Source organism: Schistocerca gregaria, chromosome 3, assembly GCF_023897955.1.
Source record: "Schistocerca gregaria isolate iqSchGreg1 chromosome 3, iqSchGreg1.2, whole genome shotgun sequence".
Taxonomy (NCBI): domain Eukaryota; kingdom Metazoa; phylum Arthropoda; class Insecta; order Orthoptera; family Acrididae; genus Schistocerca; species Schistocerca gregaria.
In genome coordinates, this window is record NC_064922.1 from 774285861 (window position 1) to 774308317 (window position 22457).

The 22457-nt window shown below is 41.0% G+C and overlaps 1 protein-coding gene across 1 annotated transcript in view; it reads left to right on the forward strand.

The window, feature by feature from the left end:
* Window positions 1–20200, forward strand: part of LOC126354815 (uncharacterized) — a 49485-nt gene extending 29285 nt beyond the window's left edge. Inside the window, exon 4 of the mRNA XM_050004754.1 lies at window positions 19705–20200. Within this exon, the coding sequence (XP_049860711.1) occupies window positions 19705–19908 (204 nt within the window). The 3' untranslated portion in view covers window positions 19909–20200. The remainder of the gene's footprint in view (window positions 1–19704) is intronic.
* Window positions 20201–22457: the final 2257 nt, after the last annotated feature.

Consider the following 22457-nt stretch of genomic DNA (forward strand, 5'->3'; position numbering starts at 1 on the left):
TGGAGTTTGAAAATTGTGTTCATATTTTGTGGATTTGTTCCCCAAAAAAGAATGCCATAGCTAAGTATTGAGTGTACATATGAATAATATGTAACTAAAAGACACTGCATGTTACACACAGATGATAGAATTCTAAGGGCATAACATGCTGATGACATTCTGTTTGCAAGTACCTTTGTGTGTTCGCACCACTTCAGCTGAGAGTCAATATTCATTCCTAGAAATTTTGCATTTGTTACACAGTCTATAGAGGTGCCATCTACATTTAATTTAACATTGTCATTTTTCATCTTCAAACTGAAGTTCATGGCATTAGTTTTCTTTATGTTTAATGTCAATTTGTTGCTTATTGACCAATCGTAAACTTCCTTGAGAGTTTCATTTGCTTTCTCAGTAAGGAGTTCTCTTGTTCTCTCAGTGACTATAATATTGCTGTCATCAGCGAAGAGAATTTTCTCACCATGAGTAACACTACTGGGAAAGTCATTGATGTATATCAGGAATTGCCAGTGTTTTGAACAGATCTTTACAATGAGCTCGACTACTATTTCTGGTTATTATTCTTATGGCTCTTTTCTGGAGTTTGAAAATTGTGTTCATATTTTGTGGATTTGTTCCCCAAAAAAGAATGCCATAGCTAAGTATTGAGTGTACATATGAATAATATGTAACTAAAAGACACTGCATGTTACACACAGATGATAGAATTCTAAGGGCATAACATGCTGATGACATTGTGGAACCCATATATTAATATGTTTTGGTTCTGATAAGTATTTTACTAAATGTTTAGATCTATTTGAAGTATGTGTTATCTCTACTCTTTGTACCCTATCTGTTAGGTATGATCGAAACCAGTCATTAGCTACCCCTCTTATTCCTAATGCTTCTAATTTATTTAATAGAATCTTGTGGTCGACTGTATCAAAAGCCTTAGAAAGATCCAAAAATATGCCTGTGACACACTCATCTTTATCAAGAGCATTAAGTACAACTTTTGTGAATTCTACTATGGCTGACTCCGTATTTTTGCCACTTCGAAAACCAAACTGTGATTTGCTTAAAAGATTGTATTTATTCAGATAATTCATTAATCTGTCTTTCATAATTGCTTCTATTATTTTTGAGAATGCTGACAGCAGGGAAATGGGCCGGTAATTTTCTATGTCTTCTCCATTACCTTTCTTAAGCAAAGGTACAACTCTTGCCTGTTTTAGCTGCTCTGGAAATGTCCCTGATGTGAAGGATTCATTTATTATATTTGTTAATGGGCCTTGTATAATCCCTATGCATTGTTTCAGTACACACATTGGTATATCATCTAAGCCTTCTGACTTTTTATTTTTTAGCTTTTGAACAGTTTTATTGACTTCATTCTCTGTGGTTGGAAGTAACATCATTGTATCTAGTGCAACAATCATGGAGATATACGTAGGAGGGAGCAATATACTGCTTGACTCTTCGGTGAAGGTATGTTCTCGAAACTTTAACAAAAGCCCGTACCGAGCTACTGAGCGTCTCTCCTGCAGAGTCTTCCACTGGAGTTTATCTATCATCTCCGTAACGCTTTCGCGCTTACTAAATGATCCTGTAACGAAGCGCGCACGAAGGTCAATTGGACTACCTCTACTAACTTTCGAAAATGGCGGGAAAGAAAGGCCTACCTCCACTAACATAAGTCACCACTTCCTAGGAAATGGACATAAGTCTTTATTTAAACAATTGGGGCAGTACCACCATCAAGCGAAAAATAGGTTCGAATTTCGAATTTTATACTAAGAGCTTACTCCTGCAGCTGACGGGGATTAGTATGGTGTTGCCCCCCTCTAGAGGCTGCTCATTCAATTCGAATATAATTTGTTTAAATTTGTATAAATTTGTTTAAATTTTTATAAAATTGTTTCAATTTATATAAATTTAAACAAAGTTGAGGCAGCCAGACCAGGAATTATCGTCCCATGCCCAGGCTACCGTCAACACTACAACACGAACGAGTGCATCTGGAGTTTTTCCGTGACCGAGCTGCATAGATTGCCAGTGAATGGCATCGCATTGTGGCAGGCAATAAATCGCGATTCTGCACTACCCAGGAAGGCCATTGTTGGTAAAAATGGGGCGACATGGGGCATGTCCAATTCCGATATTATCGCAGCATCATCGTGCAGGGAGCCATCGGGTAACGCTTCACGTTACTGCTGAGAGTAAGTGAGGGAATGCTCAAGGCACAACCATACACCACGGTCATCTTTCGTCATCATGTGTTACGTCTTATATGACAATATCGTGATGCCATTTATCAAGAGAACATTGCTGGTTCACACTTGGCACATGTCTCTGGGAACTATCTGCATGACGCTGAGGTATTCCCGCACCGAGAAAGATCCCAAGATCGGAGCCCGCCTATGTGTGAGTCTAACTCTGACGTCTATTCTCCATCCCAGTGCTAGTGTCCAGCATACCAAGGACCATTTACAACAATTGTGAGCCAGATTCACTCAGGAGTGGATGCAACGCCTTTATGACACCTTTCCTAGCCGAATCAGTGCAAGCGTCTGGATCAGAGGGGATGCAAAGTCATGTTGATCAGAGGACTCATATTGCCATGTTCTCTGTAAATTTCACTCGATACTGCAGTCATTGAAATAACATCGTATCCCCTTTCAATCCATGAAGTTTCATTTCGTTTCCTCCTCCCCTTCTCGGTGCTTCACATCTTCAGTCAGGGTACATAACAAAAAAGAAATTAGGTACGGGCACTGCGTTTCTGTAAGGTAGTATATCTAATGTGTGTTTTCGATGCGCTGTCAGCACAAGCTTATACTAATTTTGCAGTACAAACATCGTTACTTCATTTTCCTCCCAGTTTTTCTTATTTCCGTTATTTGATTGTTTTATACAACTCATAACGTAAGAGATTTCTCTTTCTGTATATACTGTCATCCGTTTTCAAAATGATTTCCACTTACATTGTACATACAAAGATCGCCGTTCAGTATTGAGATAACATTTCGTTTACATCTTCGGAAGTAGTTGTTCTCACTTTTATCTACACGAAATCTTTTCATTGCAGCTGAAAAACAAAATACAATTCACAATCAACAAGTAGGCGTTTCTTTGAATACCACAGCGTTTTAGCAGATCCGTTCCAGTTGGACTTGGTATTCCGTTACATCATTGGCACCCAGGTACAGATTCACTTTTCGGAATTTCCTCTTACCTGCCAGTCCTTGGACTTATAAATGGTCACTAATCAGTGGAGCAAACTAACAACATTTTCGACATAACAGCTTACTACTTCAAACAACAAAGTACGCAGTGTGTGATTAACGTGCATATACAAGAAACAAATTTTATTCTTCATGCTACTTGGGAATTTGTTTTCTGGACATACGCGTCGTTAGGGAAAATCGTGTGAAGGCTATCACTGCATAACTGCGGTACAGAAAACTCTGTGCATGGTGGGCGCCTCTATTTTCGTTGATGGGTTCATCCACCGGATTCCGATGAGTCTCGTCGGTTGCCGCATGCAGTCGTCCTGAGCTCTGTCACATACTCTGGGGTTAGCCCCAACGTACCCTTTATTACAAGCACGAACAACTCAACGTCACCCATTATTGGTGTCCATACAATCATCACGGTCCTCTGCTTTTATTCTTTTACGGATTTCAATTGGAGGCACGTTTTCTGCGGTTAGAAAATATATTACAGTACGCTGTTTCTTAAGCAGCGTCTTAGTTACGTTACACACCGCCACGTTACACGCTACAGATCGCAGTCCTCTAACGGCATAAGGTTGAAAATTGCCTCCGAAAAGCGGAAAAGTTAACCGAGTAATGACATGCAATACCTCAACTGATATTGGGACATTAAAATTTGTCTTAGAAACGATTATGTATAATTATACTTAAAGATAACGCTATGGTTAGGCGAAGTGCCTATGCCGAGGGGTACAGGCTAGAATAGAAAATTGGGGCTATTCGAAGAAGAAAAGCTGAATATCACTGGTCTAACTCATGCCCTGGGTTTGCAGAAATTCACTACTGTCACTATACGGCGCCGCAGTGAACGCAAAATTGTCGCAAGGGGAGGAACAGTGGGTCTGCGACGAGTAGACAGAGGCGGCCTGTGGATTTTCCCTTTCGTAAACTATCAGTGTCTTGAAACTGTCAGTGCCATCGTCAACTACTTTGTATTACACAGTGCCGTACTCGCGACGAAAATCACACTGCACATTTGTAATTTAACAGCACCTCTCGAGGCTAAGAACACAAAACGGCTTTTTCCGCTGTGTTATTGGCATCGGCAACCACATGGACCAACAATTTACAACCACTTCCTGGCAGATTAAAACTGTGTGCCGGAGCGAGACTCGAACTCAGGACCTTTGCCTTTCTCGCGCAAGTGCTCTGGAGAGCTTCTGTGAAGTTTGAAAAGTAGGAATCGAGGCGCTGGTGGAAGTAAAGCTGTGAGGACGGGGCGTGTGTCGTGCTTGGGTTGCTCAGATGGTAGAGCACTTGCCCGCGTAAGGGAAAGGTTCCGAGTTCGAGTCTCTGTCAAACATACAGTTTACAACCAGCGCAAAGGTAAACTTACACTTTTACACAGTCCAGTCACATTAATGTGACTACCGCGTTTGTTCGAAGTCAGTGTGTAATAACCACACACAGACGGCAGGTAACACCACCAGAAGTAGACGCTACAGAAGGCTTGTCGGAAGGGGGAGGAGGGGGTAGAACAGTGCAGTCCCTATCGCAATGCGGAAGCGGAGCGATTCATCAGACGATCAAAAGGGGGTCATAATTGACTTTGGGGCCAAGGGTGGAGGCATTTCAGAAAGGCTAAGTCTGTAACCTGTTCGCGTGTCACTGTGGTTAAAGTATACCGTGCATGGAAAAATGGAGCTATCCAAACCCGATGCCGACGCACCTGTTGTCCACTACGGACAATAGATGACAGTGCTAAAAAACATCAGCGGAGATGTGTGCGGGTGAATAAACCTGCAACTGTTTAGCAACTGACCGCCCAAGTGAACAAATGTGCTACCAACAATGTCCCCTCAACGAACTCTCAGCAAACGTTGCCTGGTTCATACACCCATGCTGACTGCTGTACATCGCTGATGAAGGCTGGAATTGGCATGTCAGTATCACAACTGTACGTTCAGTTAGTGGCGACAAGTGGCCTTTTCGTCGGCCGGTGTGGCCGAGCGGTTCTAGCCTTACATTCTGGAACCGCGCGACCGCTGCGGTCGCAGGTTCGAATCCTGCCTCGGGCATGGATGTGTGTGATGTCCTTAGGTTAGTTAGGTTTTAGTAGTTCTAAGTTTTAGGTGCTGAGGACCTCAGAAATTAAGTCCCATAGTGCTCAGAGACATTTGAACCATTTTTTGGCCTTTTCGTAAGAATCACATCTTACGCTTCATGGGACAGATGGCCGCTGGCGTGTACGGCATGAAACGCCTGAAAGCAAACACCCCGCAACAAATTTGCAGTTTGTTTTCGCTCGGTATGATGTGTCAGCAGAATAATACAACGTGTCCCACAGTTCTCAGTGAGAACGTGCGTTGTTCAGAAAGCACGAGGACGAGTTTAGCCTACTCACCCGGCCACTAAACTCCCCTAATTGAAAGCTAATCGGGAATCTGTGGGACCATTTCGACCGGGCTGTATGCGCCACTGACTCAGCCGAGAAACCTAGTGCAACTGGCTACGGCACTGAAGTCGGCTCGGCCCTACTTCCCTGTCGCTGCCTTTCAGAACCTCCTTGTCTCTCCTCCTTCACGTCTCAAGCTGCAGAAAGTGGTTATTCAGGTTTCTGGCAGTTCGTCACATTAATCGTGAGTGGAAAATGTAGTTACGATGCGTAAAATTAAAATTCACCATGATTTTCCATTAATATTGGCTTGTGAGACTGGGAAATAATTTTTGAACGCCTGTTTTACGAAAACAGTCCACAATATTATCGTATTTCAGCTCACTACTCACTCGCGTTCTCAAAATAGTTATCAAATAATCAGTAAAGTCACTGCGGCCGACATTCCCGCGCATTTTAATTTTCCACTTAATTAAAACTTATTGCTCTCATTCTATCCCTGAAGCTGATGCTGACGCTGGTGCGATATAATGAGAAAGACTTACAAGGACTTCCCGGCTTCTAGAGAAGGTGACTCCACTTCCAGCAAATATGTATGCTACACTCAATGTTTTATCGCATCTTGAAAGTCAGTGCGATATTCATTATGTGCACGGTATACATTTTGTTATACTTCAACGGATATTTCTCGTAAAACCTTTCATCTATTACAGTTCCTTCGCCATCTGATCGTAAGACCATCTAAATCGTTTCACATCGCGGTTCGGGGGACGATGGTTCAATAGGAAATACGAGCAATCAGTTATTCAAGCTACATTTCATTTCACTGTCAACACGTGGAGTTCTCATGTTTAAGGAAGATAGTGGTCATTATACCCAGTAAACCTTCAGGTATGACATGCATGTCCATGAGCACTTTGCTCCTCGGAATTTTCCGCGATTTTCATTAGACGTCATTTCCGTAGCTCTGATGAATCCGTCTGTAGAACGACTTCTACGAGACCATTCTCCTATGTGTAACTGCTGTGTGAAGAAAAGTCCACATTGTTACTGCAGCATGGTCATTAGCGAGCATTAGGTTACCACTCCTCTTACGTAAAATCTTTTGGGTGCAGCCACTGTCAAGTCCGTAGAAGCTCTTGTTATTACATAAAGTAATAGAAGTATGTCTCTCTCAACTTGTGCCCTATACCTCATTTCTTTTGTGCGTACACATCGTATATTACAAGAAGGACATTGTTGAACTACATTACTTAAAAATAAACGTATCCAAGAGAAGACAGAAGATCTGCAGATGAAGAAATATCAGCATCTGGAATGAATTCGTCATATGAAAGGTGAAACAAAACTCCGCCAACAAACTTTCAGAGGTGGTAATACGGAGCAAAAAAAGAATAACAGACCAGTAAACATGGGCTCTAAATTACATACCCTAACAGCTACGGGAACTTCTTTACCGACACTCTGAAACAAATCTCTTCTGCCGCAAGCTTCTTGCTTTCCATATTCTGGAGGTGGCAGTACGGACCACAACAAGAAAAAATGTTCAGTAAACATGGGCCCTGAAACGCGCACCTTAAGACCTGAGAGCACGGCCCTACGGTCGCAGGTTCGAATCCTGCCTCTGGCATGGGTGTGTGTGATGTCTTAGGTTAGTTAGGTTTACGTAGTTCTAAGTTGTAGGGGATAGATGACCTCAGATGTTAAGTCCCATAGTGCTCAGAGCCATTTGAACCATTTGAACCTGAGAGCACTTCTGCAGTGGGAGAGATGTGTTTTACAGAAGCCAAGATTAGCAAATGCTCGTATCTCTTAAAGTATCAATTTCAGAGGCCATGTTTACTAGACATTTCTCTCTTGTTGTGGACCATACTACCTCCTCTGAAAGTTCGTCTGCAGAATTCTGGTTTACCCTGTATAAGTAACTACCTGTTTACCAACCAGGGCCGTAATTTGTTTCACATAATTTGAAGTGAAAGTATCCTTCCAGCAATGATCTATGTTCGAACGTTGTTGTATATACAAGAAGAAAGGCTTGCGTTATATAGGCCTACATGAATGCTACACGGGCTCCGTAAGGAAAGGAAATGAAGATTTTATGGAGTAAAAGCTTCCGTCTTCGTGCATAGTCTTCGAGAACAAAATATCATCTGCGGATATTATACGGAGTGAACAAAACACAACTGGCCTGAAGTATTCAGTCACTGCAGTTTATGACAATCCAAACAACCAAGAAAGCGTTACAAAATTATTCGAACGAGCCAAATAACAAGAAGAAAATTGTCCAGTTTCTCTTGATATGAAAAATTTGTACATATATATTCTTAGTGAACGACGATCGGTATCATCCAAGAAACCCGGCTTCTGGGTGTCGGTTTAGCACCGATGACCCTAGAGAATTAACTTCACATCTTAAATTGGTAACTTCTTATAACTGCTTTTAATAATAACGTGTACAAGCAACTTGACGGAAAGCTGACGGACCGCCAATAAGCAGTTAACTCCCTGGCTCACTGACTGACATTTCTGTGAACAGTTTAGGATATAAATGTTTTCTACAGTTGTCCGATCGCTACAAGAAAATTATATATTACTGTCGCTATCTCGACGACGTATTCATTTTATTTTATGACTCTTTGGAAAATATATCATTAGTGAAAGATGAATTTAAAACTTTCTTTCACTTACGAAGTAATGGGTCCAATTTAGACGTAATACAGGGTGATTATAATTAAAACTAAACTTTCAAAACGCTGGTCAGAATGACGTCGAATTGCAACGGAATATTATTGGAGAAGGGGGAAAACACATCGCAGAAGAAAAAACTTGTGTGAAAATTGATCGCTGTAGTTGCAGAAAACGTAAATAAAAACACCTGTCACGCGTACGATCCACTGAAGTTGGTATAAACACGCCGGGTTCACGGCTTTTTCTCCTTTTGCGTCTGCGACGCTTGTCTTGAGTGTCTCAGTCCAAGATCGCGCTCTACTTGTAAAGGTCTATTACAAGAATGATGACTGTTCACACGTCGCTCTGCAAAAGTTCCGGGCACTGAAGGGTTTGAAGAAAGGCGTTGGTCCAATGACTGCCGTGGGTCTGGAGATAATGATTCGGAAATTTGAAAAGACATAGTCTTTTGGTGTGCAACGTGGTAGAGGGAGGAAACTAGTTTTTCGACGTCAGTGGAAGCAGTGGCCACAGAAATGGAGGAGACGAGTGGTGGTGTGAAAACGTGTATTGCACGGAGAATTGCCCGAACATTGAACAGACCCGTGAGCATGGTAGGTAAAACCCTACGAAACATCCTTCTTTGCTACCCATTCATAGTTACCCGTGTTCACGAGTTGCTTCCTGTTGACCTGCCAGCAAGAGAGACCTTTGCTTTAGCTTCAGAATTTCTTGCTCGCATGGAAGTGCACGATGATTGGCCATGGATGATTTTGTGTACAGACGAAGCCCACTTCCATCTGACATGATATGTCAATACACAGAATAGTCGAATATGCGTAACGGAAAACCCAGACGCGAACCAATCAGTACCACTTCATCCTGAAAAGGTCACTGTGTGGTGCAAGTTTTCGGCATCATTTATCATAGGGCCATGTTTTTTCGAAGAGACAGGTGCTTCCGGTACTGTTACCCGTACCGACGCTGGTAAGTGCTGTGAGTGTCTTTTGTGCAACCACGTCTTTCCAGCTCTCCAACAGCGTGTGTGTGTGTGTGTGGATGGCATTTTTATGCAAGATGGCGTACCTCCGCACATTGAAAACCCAGTTAAGCAGCTGCTGAAGCATTTCGAAAATGCTGGAATTATGAGCCGCCATTTCCCTACAGCCTGGCCGTCCCGGTCACCTGATTTTAATGTGTGTGACTTCTGGCTGTGGAGCTATCTGAGAGAGATTGTCTTCAGTGTTCCAATTGAAAACATAGTTGCATTGAAGGCACGCATTGCACAACACATTCAGAATGTGACCCCGGAAACACTTCGATCAATTGTGGAACATGCTGTTTCTTCATTTCAACTTGTTGCAGAAAACGTTGGACAGCATATTGAACATCTTTTGCGCCAGTCACACAGAAATGCATAATCCGATTTGATTTTGGTTCATGCTTTTTATGACTTTTTAGCATTAGGACAATAAAAAATCGATGTGATGATGCTCTTTATGCGGTTTTTGGCCTGAGGACAATTGAAAACGATTTTTCCCATCCAATGTGATATGGCCTTGTCGTGGTGGATGGCGTGACGTAAGTAACAGTATCACACCTGCACAGCCATGCATACTGAGTAGTACAGTTGTTTAACGTTAAACGTACACCTTAGGCATTGTTGTATGATTCAATTGTCATTTGTAGTCAACTACTATTAATTCATGATGCTTACAGAGCCATCTATTGCTGCATTCCGTAACTCTTTATTTTTCTTTTGCCATACGTTTCCCCCTTCTCCAATAATATTCCGTTGCAATTTGACGTCATTATGACCAGCGGGGTTATTTCTACAGCGGTTTGAAAGTTTAAACTTAATTATAATCACCCTGTACATCAGTTCGCAAATAATAAAACTCACCTTGACATCTTTCGTAAGATAAATACGTGCGACTTAGAAATCCATGCGTCATCATACTATCAGCATCAACATAAATTGAGTTTGATAGACAGCCTATGCGAAATTCCTTTAACGCCGTCCGCTGTTGAACGTGAACTAGCCAATATAGCGCTTGTTGCTAGTAGTAAAACTGCCAATAAGTGGTACAAGCAAAAAGTGGAGAAAAGTAGTAGTTTAACGGAGGCTAATCTTGCTGTCGTACCATTCTTGGGTAACATTTCAAATCAGCTCGCTAGGCCTGTTTAGGAGCTATAATGTTAAAGTAGTTTGCACCACTTATAACAATATCTAGTATTACTTTATTCATAATGAGCAGCCGTGTAAGGACAAATTCTCTCATACCGTCGTTTATAAACTAACATGTGCTCAATGTGTTATGTCTTAGATTGGGCAGACTGCCACGGAATTCCAGAATACAACATATCTTTACTGTGCGGTGTATAAATAGGTTTCTTCCATAGTTTTTCCTCAGTTTGTTCTGTAACTAACGGAAACACTGCATCGAATTAGTAGATTAATGCTTATCAATAGCATACGTGTAGTCACAACCTGGTCGGTATCGCACGAGTGTTTACTGTGTAAAACGTCGAAATGTAACAAATCATTGGTAATAAGTGAAAGGTCCACTGTAATTAGTTCTAATTTTGTACACCAAAATTGAATGAATTTAGGTTGCAGAATAAAAACGCTCACTACCTCCAAAACATAAAATTTTAAATTTGGTAAAATACTGTAATGACTATGACTTCGAACTCGCACAAATAGTGGACAGGAATGATCAAGCGGCAACTGAACAAAATACATTCCACCGAGCTTAGATGTAGAAAACACGTGTAGGATGAACACTAAAGACTTTTATTTGGAATGCAATGTTGCCAATTAAAATATGAAAACCAATAATATGCAACAACTAACAACATTTCATAGAAACTGTACTGTATTACATAAGTCAAGGCAATGCTGTCAGTCTGGATGTTTGAAAATCGTGACCAAATTTAATTAATCTTCTTTACTGATTAATTTCTTTCGTGGCAAGAACTACTTGTCAATATTACTGTTACCTAAATATACATATAATAGCATTTTCAGAACACAACATAAAATTACTTTGAAGTAAAGTTACCGAGCATATTCTTCTCATAGAAATATGAATTGGGTTTAAATCACTTTTAGTTTTAAATGATTATCTACAGTATTAGTGCAACACTATGTGAACAACTATAGTTATTATGCTTTTTATTACAGCCGTTACGTGGCTGAAATGAACAGTAAATTTAACTCAATCTATTTTCTTTTAACTGTTTCTTTATTGGTAATAATCTCGGAAGTTATGGTAGAAGGACATAACTGCCCTTCTTACGGTTAACGACGTTTGTCAATAAAGTTTCCTTCGCAAGGTTTATTCTTTGACTAATCAGGCTCTAATGCACCGAAAAAGTTATTTTCACGCTGGCTTGCCTATTACACAGCTATAAAAATACTGGTTTGATCTTATTTTGATGATGATGAAGATGATGATGTTTGGTTTGTGGGGCGCTCAACTGCGCGGTTATCAGCGTCCGTACAAATTTCTAACCCTTGCTCAGTCCAGTCTCGCCACTGTCATGAATAGTGATGAAATGATGAGGACAACACAAACACCAGTCTTTTAGAGGCAGGTGAAAATCCCTGACCCCTCCTTGAACCGAACCCGGTACACCGTGCTCGGGAAGCGAGAAAGAGACCGCGAGTAGACGAGCTGCGGACTATTTTGCGATGGGTTGCTTTTGGCGGGATGTAACACTTATTATGGAATCCATTATTAACAACAGGCTCTTCTTGATTAGCGAGCAGTTTGAATAAATTTGGGCCACACAGTATTCTTTATTAAGTTTAAAATCCTCCTGCGACCATTTACTGTGCCCAGACTCGCTCACTTATATTTTGACCTGCCTGATATTCTAACACCATTTCCAGTAGAATATCCATTAGGAATTTGCACGTCAGTACACGCGTCTGTGCCACACCACAGATGCTTCGCAACTCAACTTTGTTCTCATTTATACGACTGTGAAAGCGCGTGCCAACGATGTTATTGTTATTTGAAATATATTTTTTGTGTTTCGTACATATAAATTTTCATGAGATTGCCAGCGTGTTTAGTACAATGACTTCTTTCAGCATACATTACAGTTTCATAAACACTAATTACAGTCAAAATTCATAAATGTACATAAGTACCAAGACCGATCTTAAGCTCATGAAATATAGTAGATGAAAAATACTTGATGAACTGGTTTGCATCATATGCTCACTAAAAGAAATACAGTTAAAATAATTTCTCGTTCGCTGAACAGTCAAAGGCTAGTGTACAGGTAGAACCTGTATCGGAATCGCTCATCGTGCACTCAAGAGAAAAAAAATTGACTTTGATTGAGGAAAGGACATTGTAAAAGGCTCTAATGCAGCTGAAGAGTTAAGTCTTAATGACCAGCTATTCAGTAAGAAACAGACATTTTATGATTCAGTGATGACAATTTTTCAAACACTACAGCTGAGAGCCGGCCGGTGTGGCGGAGCGGTTGTAGGAGCTTCAGTCAGGAACCGCACGACCGCTATGGTCGCAGGTTCGAATCCTGCTTCGGGCATCGATGTGTGACTGATGACCTCCAATGTTAAGTCCCAATGTGCTCAGAGCCATTTGAACCATTTTATAGCTGAGAACTGGCATAACTCTTCTTTTCAAGACGTTAATTCCTGGCTATGCCTTATATTTAACACTTGGCTGATAAATATAATTATATAATTTTTGTCTTTTTTGTATAGAAATGGTAACTTCTGTACATCTCTTACGTACATCTCGTCTTTGCTGTTGATGCAAACAGATGGCACCATATGTCCTTCTTTAACTGTATTGTAGATCCATTTTTCATTTTCATTGCCTTTACTTACCACTATATGTTTTACTTTATTCTTACTTATTGTACTAGTACACACGTAAGCGCTGACTAGCGTGATTTCCGTACACTGCATCGGCAGTTTTCAGCATATTTGTCTTACGTAGAGCGCGCATAGTTGTTATGCATTCACGACTATCACAATTTTTGTTCCAATATGTATGTTTCAAGATTATAGGCATGGTCCTATTTTGTCCTATTTTAGCACTGCTGCATACGTTAGTCAAAGGTAAGGTCCGCCGTCGTTTGTACAGTTCGTCTACGAGTTTAGTTTTTCTTTCCTAGTTTTGGACTTTTTTTAAAATTTGAACTATATTTTTTGCGTTCTAGTTGCATACCAATATTTTGGCTATTTATGACTAATGTTTTAGCCTCAGTTCAAAACATAAATCCCGCTTTTTTCTGGTTCCTTTATACAGCATTTAAAAACTTTCTATTTATTTTTTCTCAAGTAGAAATTCTCGAGAGGCCTCAAAAAGGTTAATTGGTTAACTACAGTTTCTGCTGTCATTTGCAACGTAGACTGTTTTTCTTACTGATAATATATCACTAAGGTTGCTGCACCGTAGTCATGGAGTAGGAAGATTTATATTCTCTGATCGACATGTTGAAATTTCATCCGTTGGAACCATGCGGTCATGGGTTGCCTAAAGACTGTCCCGCCAGCACTCTAGCATGGATTTGAAGCGGCATGGAATGACGTACTCGTATCTGTCATCCAAGCTCTGTTCAGTTCGGTGCCTAAACCGGGATCGAGCCATTGTAGCTGCCAGTGGTTGCAGCTTTGTGGGCTACATTTTCTACTCTGTATGCCTCCAAGTCAATTATAAATTTAATTGTGTATTTTTCCTGCTGTGCTAAACAAGCACAATAAGAGGAACTTCGCTATTTTCTCACCTTCCTGGTGTTACAGTTTAAATGACCAGCATCTTAATTCTCTTACCTTCAACTGATTGAATTCACTTACGTTCAGATACTTTTATTGATGTTCACTTGTCTCAGACACGATCCATTCCATTCTCAACCTGTCTCACTCCCACTTCAACAACTGCCTTCCTTTCGTGTCTTTCAAGTCTTATAACAGCTGTTTCGTTTCTGTAAAAGCAGTAGGTCACTTTGCAGTCCCTGTACTTTATCCACGTAACCTTCCTAAATTCGAAGAATGTATTCCAATCTTCACTGTGAGATGCTCTCTCTGAATTTATAAATACTATTAATGTTGACAACTAATGTAAGTTTGCCATCTTTTTACAACGTACCCTTTACGATTTGATGATACTGCCAGTATTGGATCGCATGTTCCTATAGTTTTCTATTACCAAAACTGATATTCCCCGACGTTGGCTTCTACCTGTCTTTCCAGTCTTCCCTAAAAAATTCATATTCAGTTTCTGGATTCACGACTTATCAAACGGATGCAGAAAAAAATTAATACACCGTTTTAGAGACTTCAGAGACACTCAAGATTTGTTACTGTAGCAGAGCATATGGAATTCATGAAATAATTACACTTACATATCAATAGCACTGGCTGTTCTCAGGTACTAGGTATCGTCCCTCGCTGAAACACCCATCTTGGAACGTGGTGCAGCCTCCATGTTCAGTAACGGAGGTGATGACTCTGGTGTCCGATCGAGCGTACAAATGACGAATACTGTCCTGGGATAAGTTATTTCACGCGTGCTCAACGTGTTCCCAACGTTCTGTAAGTGTTATTGGTTGAAGAGTCACACAAGTGACTTCTCGTTCATCATATTCCGCACATCCTTGATTGGAGACAAGTACGGAGATCGTACTCGGCAGGGAAGCTTCTTCAAGTCTTGTAGAGCACGTTGAGTTTCACTGGCAGTGTGTGGACGAGCATTATCCTGTTGGAACAACACATCACCTTCCTGTTGCAAAAAAGGCACCATAACGGGCCTAATAACATTCTACAGGTACCGAACGCCGGTTAGCATCCCCTCTAGGGATACCAAAGGCGAACGAGATTCGTAGCTTACCGCAACCCATACCCACAAGGCCTGGGGTGGGGACTCTGTGTCTTGGACGAGTGCACTCTATGGGCAGCACTCACCAGGCCGTTGTTGTAAGCTCAGACGTCCATCACTTGCTTGCAGGCAGAATCTGCTTTCATCGCTGAAGACCAGGGCGCGCCATTCCAAGTGGTCCTGTGACGTGCACATCGATGCTGAGGCGTGAGTGGAAGACGGGTTAGAGGTGTGCGTACCCGTAGTCCCATTACTACCACTGCTAAAAACCGACTCGCAACAGTTGGTGTTGACACGTTTGGGCTCACAAGTCCTCTTATCTGTGCTGCGGTAGATATATGATCTGCCACTCCCGCCCTACGACGATAATGGCAGGCGTCTGTGCTGCATGGACGTCCAGAACCTCGTCTACAGAAGTATGAAAGTTCACGTGATCACCGATACCAGCTTTGTTGCACAACTGATGATGCACCTCCAACTTTTCTCGGGAAGGGCCATTCCGCCAATCGAAAGGCCACAACCTGACACCATTCAAACTCGTTCAGTTGGCTATAGGAAGAACACGTGCGTCTTCTTGCGGCATGGTTGCCTGCTTGTTTCACACGTTTGCATCACACATGGAGCCTTCTAGCTGTGAACATTCGCTTTCAGCGAGTAGAGACAAATGGTGCTCTGCTAGCAATGCCAGTGCGCTATCTGTCGGAGGACGACGCGGAAACCTCTACCAGTTCATCTACTATTCCCCAAATGGCTTATGCCGCCATCGTGTCAAAATCGAGTCATCTTTCAGGTGCACTAATTTCTTTCCGGGAGTGTATTTACATCATAACATTCTTCTTGAAGTTTGATGATTTATCCTCAGTCTCATGTATGTTGCACGTCAGGTAGAATAGGTCTGCCGTGATCAACTCTCCCAATGATCTCAATCAATGTGAAGGAATATCGTCTGCTGCTAGTGCCCTGTACCGTCTCAGGATTTTTAGTGCTCGCTCTTATTTCTCTCCCATCCGATCTTTATGACTGAAACTCGTCTTTAAGATGAGACGGGATATTAAAGCTGCAGATATAACTTTAAGGACAACTGGAAGTCAGAACAACAACAGCTGACTAAAACATAATGGTCCATTTACATTACTTATGTCAAGTAACTCCTCCACTGTCCGACTGCTCAGCTGAGTGGTAACGTGCTCACATCCCATGCAAGCGGGCGCGAGTTCGGTTTACTGCCGGGTTGGGGATTTTCTCCGCTCGGGGACTGGGTGTTGTGTTGCCTTCATCATCGTTTTATCCTCATAACCGGCGCGCAAGTCGCCCAATGTGACTTCGACTGAAATAAGACGCACTTGGCGGTCAACCTTCCCCGGATCGTGCCTCCCCGCCAACGATGCCATACACTCATTTCCATTTCTTTTCCCTTCACTATCCTGTGAAAACACATAAACAAATACACTTACATAACTATACACGAGGCTTTCACAGAACTGGAAATAGTTCCCATTCCCTTGGTTCTGAGCAAGGTTTTCAGGATAGATCTCTCAACGTCAGGCTATGTTGAAAGTGGAAACTGTTTCCCAAGTATTTCCAACTGGGACTTACTTTGTCTCTATACCGGTTCGCTTTGTATTAGCTGGAAAGTCCTCGACACAGCGTCGGTCATTACTGGAACAGAATAAAAAGTTTAAAAACTCGTAATATTGTTATCAAGTTTCTTTCTTTCGTATAGCCCTCGTACACATCTCTCCCACCTTTCAATCTTCCCTTGTTTACTCACTCAATATTTCTGATTCAGGCTCTCTGTGTTCATAATTGTAGATTACTATTTGACCCTTGCGAATAATTTGCACTCTGTCCTGATCTGTAAGGATATCATTCTATACAACAGGATTAATTGTAAAACATACAGATAGCAGACATTATCTTTCTCATATCAGTTTTACTTTTTGAATCATCTTTATTTTACAAACCACCTTTGAAAACAATGTTAACAGTTATAATACGATAATCGTCTACTTTATGGCTGTATATGTCGTTGGCATAAACATAAACATCACTGAACGTAAAAACGTGTGCAAATGTCACATATACCTGTTCTGGCAAATACAATCTTGTCATTTAAAGCATCTGACCTTGCGTTTGATTAATTGTCATAGCGAAAGCTACTTTTATTGGGAATTGTGGTCTTATCATTTGGAAAGGCATGGTTGGATGAGAAAATGTGGTATTAATGTGGGGTATGAGAACAATTTTATTGGAGTCAATAAATCTACTAATGAGGATGTACTCGCCTCAGTGAGTTTCCACAAATATTCCGCCATTGTATAATCCCTGATTAGCATTAATATGTGTAATTAACATAATAACTGCAATTTTCTTTAAAAGCAATTGATGAGGCTATGAACCAAATTGATTTAGAGTTCAAAAATCGCACAGCGTACAACTGAACTTTACTTATTTCTTAAAGCTATGCAGAATCATAAATGAGGTAAGCCTTTGCCTCTCCAGGTAACAAATCAGAAATGGCACTTCCACTACTTTTTATACAATCATCATTGTTTGGATATGAAATCGTCATGGAATAGAATTGTGAAACATTTCGTTCATTGAATACTGTGGCATTGAAACAGTGGTAATAAAATTATCGTAAGATTGTAATAGCAAATCGAAATTTCGCGCCGTTATCCTATAAGTTGGTAATCGTCTTACAGACAGCGTGCAGAATGGCCTGTAGGTGGCAGCATAGTGCAGATGCACACATACCGTCGCAGTATCAGTATAAAGATAGCCGCACCACTTGCCACTTGCACCAGGGAAGAACAGCGTTCTCTTATTTATTCGGTTTTTGCGTAGTGAAAGTGTGAAACCTATTGATATTCATCGACGAATGAAGGTTCAGTACGGTGATGCATGTTTGTCACAGCAGCAAGTCGACGAATGGAGTAGGAAGTTTTCAAATGGTGTCACTTCGGTGGAAGTTGCTCCTCGTCCAGGTCAGATACAACGAGTTGTGACTCCACAGAACATTGCAGCAGATGAAGCCAAAGTGAAGGAAAACGACCGAGTGACACTAAATGACATTGCTGCAGGTTTACAGATTACTCATTGGTCAGTACACCACATTGTGCATGATGTGCTCCAGTTTCACAAAGTGTCTGCAAGATGAGTGCCACGGCAGCTGACTCCTGAAATGAGAGAACGACGTGTTGATGCTTGTGAAGAACTTCTTCGGCGCTTTGAACGAGAAGGTGATGGCTTCCTTGCAAGAATAGTTACAGGGGACGAAATCTGGGTTCACTTCCACCAACCGGAAACGAAGAGAGCGAGAAAGGAATGGCGCCATTCCTCATCACCAAAACCAAAGAAGCTTACAACAGAACCATCAGCAGGAAAGTTGTGCTGACTCTCTTTTGGGACGAAAAAGGAGTCATTTTGGAGCGTTACATGCCTAGAGGGTCAACTGTCACCAGAGCATCTTACACAGCTCTCCTAAAAAATCATCTTCGGCGTGCAGTCAAATCAAAGCGACGTGGATTGCTGTCAGCAGGTGTCCTTTTGCAACATGTCAATGCAAGGCCCCACACTGCCCGTAGAACAGTTACAACAATCACAGACCCGCATTTTGAGTGTCTTCCTCATCCACCATACTCACCAGAGCTTGCACCAAGTAATTTCCATATGATTGGACTACTCAAAGACGCAATGGGGGCAAAGAAGTTTCGTTCTGATGAAGAGGTACGCCACGCGGTGCACGAGTGGTTGCGCGAACTACCAAAAGAATTCTTTTCTAAAACAATTTATGTACTTTGTAAGCGCTGGAGGACTTGCATTGAGCGTGGGGGAGATTATGTTGAAAAGTGATGCAGCTTTGTACCACTTCTGCTCAATAAATAATATCTAAAAAATATTTAAGGTTTTCATTTGACTCACCCTCGTAGTTGTAATAACTTAACTGTGATGACGAATGCTGATGTACTGCAGTCCATTCGCAGAATACTCAACACTTGCTTGAAGGATGTAGACAACTCCAAACGTTGTTGTACGTAATAGTAGAGTTGGAATGTCAATACTAGGTGCCTTCTAAATTCTTTGCATCGACATGTATGACCTAAATCGCGTGACAGACTACGCCTGCGAAAACAATGCAACAACTGTTGTGTATGTTAGTTAAACAGATTGTAAACAGATGGCACCTTCCGCGTTCCTTTGACAAAAATGTTTTCAAAATAAAAGTTTTTCACGACAACAATAACCTTAAACTATTAGTGTACTTTTCGTCATTAGTAGTGAGTGAAATCTTGAAAATGATGCATCAGTCATTGATTTTGATTAAATGATACAGGAGATATGGCGTACCGACGAAAAACGCCGTTCAGAAGTGAGACATATGATTCATAATGTTGCTAGTCTTTTCTTGAAAGTTTACTTTAATTCTTCTGTTCACTGTAGATTTCCACAGTTTGCATGTTTTCACTCCAACCACACTTATTTTGTCATTTGAGAAGACGAGTAGGTAGCAGTTTTCGCTTATTTGAACATTTTTGTTCATTTAGCGCCGTTATCTGAGTGACGTGTCGTGTTGCAGATTCCGATCCAGACCCTGACGGCGGTCAACAACCTGGTGCGCAACACGCAGCCGCTGATACAGCGGAGGCGCTCCAGCCGCGGGCAACGACAGGCTCTGGGGCAGCGACCCAGCACGCCGCCGCAGTTTTCCCCGGACGCCACCAGGGGTGCTAGGGTCGCGCAGCTCTACACGGCCGCAGACGGCTCCAGCTTCAAAATATGAGCCGGGGAGCATCGTCCTTCCTGCAACATCAACACTCCTCCGTGATCATTATGTCATTTATACATCTCGTCTATGACTGTCAAAAGTGTTTCTGAAGATATGATGAAACTCATGATTCGTTTGTTCACGACGAGTCCGTACGTATGAGTCTGTGTACGTAACATTGTTACAGTATGTACTGGATCGTCTCATTGTGCTGCGTGAGCATCTACATTAACTTCAAACTTTATTTACGTGAAATTTCCATTCGCTTAATCAAAATTTCTGAATCTTTCAATATTGACTATCAATAACTCTTGTTGTTGCTGTGGTCTTCAGTTCTGAGACTGGTTTGATGCAGCTCTCCATGCTACTCTATCCTGTGCAAGCTGCTTCATCTCCCAGTACCTACTGCAACCTACATCCTTCTGAATCTGCGTAGTGTATTCATCTATTGGTCTCCCTCTACGATTTTTACCCTCCACACTGCCCTCCAATACTAAATTGGTGATCCTTTGATGCCTCAGAACATGTCCTAACAACCGATCCCTTCTTCTGGTCAAGTTGTGCCACAAACTTCTTTCTCCCCGATCCTATTCAATACTTCCTCATTAGTTATGTGATCTACCCATCTAATCTTCAGCATTCTTCTGTTACGACATTCATTTTCACTTTCTTTCATCAGTCTGTTGTTATGACATTATTGCAGTGTTGCTCTCATTACTCTGGATAATGTGGACTCCAACTGCAAATTATTTTGTTTTTGTGCACACATGCTGTTTCCATACTGATTGTCCCCTCATCTATGTTTTAGTTTATTTGCAATCAGTTACGAAGACTTTATTCTGGCTTCACCCTCAGGCACAGATAGAGAAAAGACCGGCAAGTACATCTTCTTGCAGCACCATATCTGTGAAATAGTGACCTGGTTTCAATTTCAAATATTTAACTTACTATGTTGTTTATTTCATAGCTGTGATACGGCAAAAACTGATGTACGTAATCTCCATATCTGTGCTTAAGTACCTGAGAATGAGCCAAAAAAGACTTCGATATCTACTGCAGACAAACAAAGCAGTAAACACAGCTGGGTAGCAAATTAATAAGAAAATATTCTGAGAACTCCAAACAAAACATTATTCCCTTGTGACAACATGTACTAACTTGTTCTTTCTGTTTTCCTTAATCGATATTTTTCTAAGGCCTACTTTAACATAAGTTTCTCTGGTAAAGTTTAGTCTTGTTGAATTTTACATCTGCTGTTGTTCTTTCTCCTCCTTTCATTTTTCACTTAAGATTTTGGTTTTGTGGCAGATAATCGTAAGAGAAACCATACAATTATTGACCGCTATTTTCGAAATTATTCACATGTTTATCACATCACTTCATCATTCTATTTATACAAACTCATACATCATCATAATATATTAATAAATAAAAAGTATGTATAATGTTGTCTCTTATATTTGTGAGCATCACCTTCAACTCCCACTATATGTGTTACTAGCACACATTAAGGACAGTGACTGAGGACGGTTTCTGGACAATATTCGACAAGTGAGAGACATCCGTACGTCCGCAGGAGGGATGCTAGTCTCCTAAAACCTGCATGGCAAGTATTTTAGAGCCACTTACAGAAGTAAATATCTACTACATCAGACGTGGCACAAAACACTGAGACGGATGTAATAATTCTTACGGTATACCATCCAAGCCTTATCAGACACGAAATCAGTTTAGAATACTTATTTCCAGTGATCACGTTATTGCGCTGAAGACGCACAGAAGATAGGTTCTCCGTAACAGTCACGTTATTTGTTGTTATTAATAATACATACTCAACAATCAGTTCTACTATGAAATTTGTCAGTGGGGCAGGAGAGGTTGACAAGTTGACACCAATAAACTGTTTAGCATTCACTTGAACTGACTTTGTAATAGCTAAACTCATTATAGCTGTTGTCAAGTTACTGAAAACGAGTGTTCCGCAATAATTGCCCCTAAATATTTACGAAGATTACGCTTATTTCCAGTTTCGATTCAGTGAACTGAGTTGCTGATATAAAAAGTAAATTTAAAGTCCTAACAAAGAATTCGCTATGAACCAACTATTATGTTTAGGGAAATGGCATTATTGGTTGTACCATTTACTAGCAAGACAAACTTGGTATCTGGTAGGTGAAAGGTCATTAATATGCATAAGAAAACAAAAGGGCCCTGAAATAGAACCTCGTGGGAACGCGCCCGTAGTTTTCAGTTTCGTGGTAGCTTATTACAGGACTCTTTCCATTGTCTCCCTTTGTTTAGAGAGAAGCAATTTGAATCGTTTTACGGCATTTCCTGCTACATTTTAATATTCTAGTTTACTTAAAATGACGTTGTGATTTACGCAATAAAATGCTTTTGAAAGATACAAAATAACCAGTAGACTGAAACTATTTAGGAATCCTATAAATTCAGACTACTATTCTGACAATATATTATATGAACAGATGCCTAAGAAGCCACGTGTATTATATCTTTTTTAAGAATTCTATAAAAACTTAAATTGTACAGAACTTTGAAGTGTT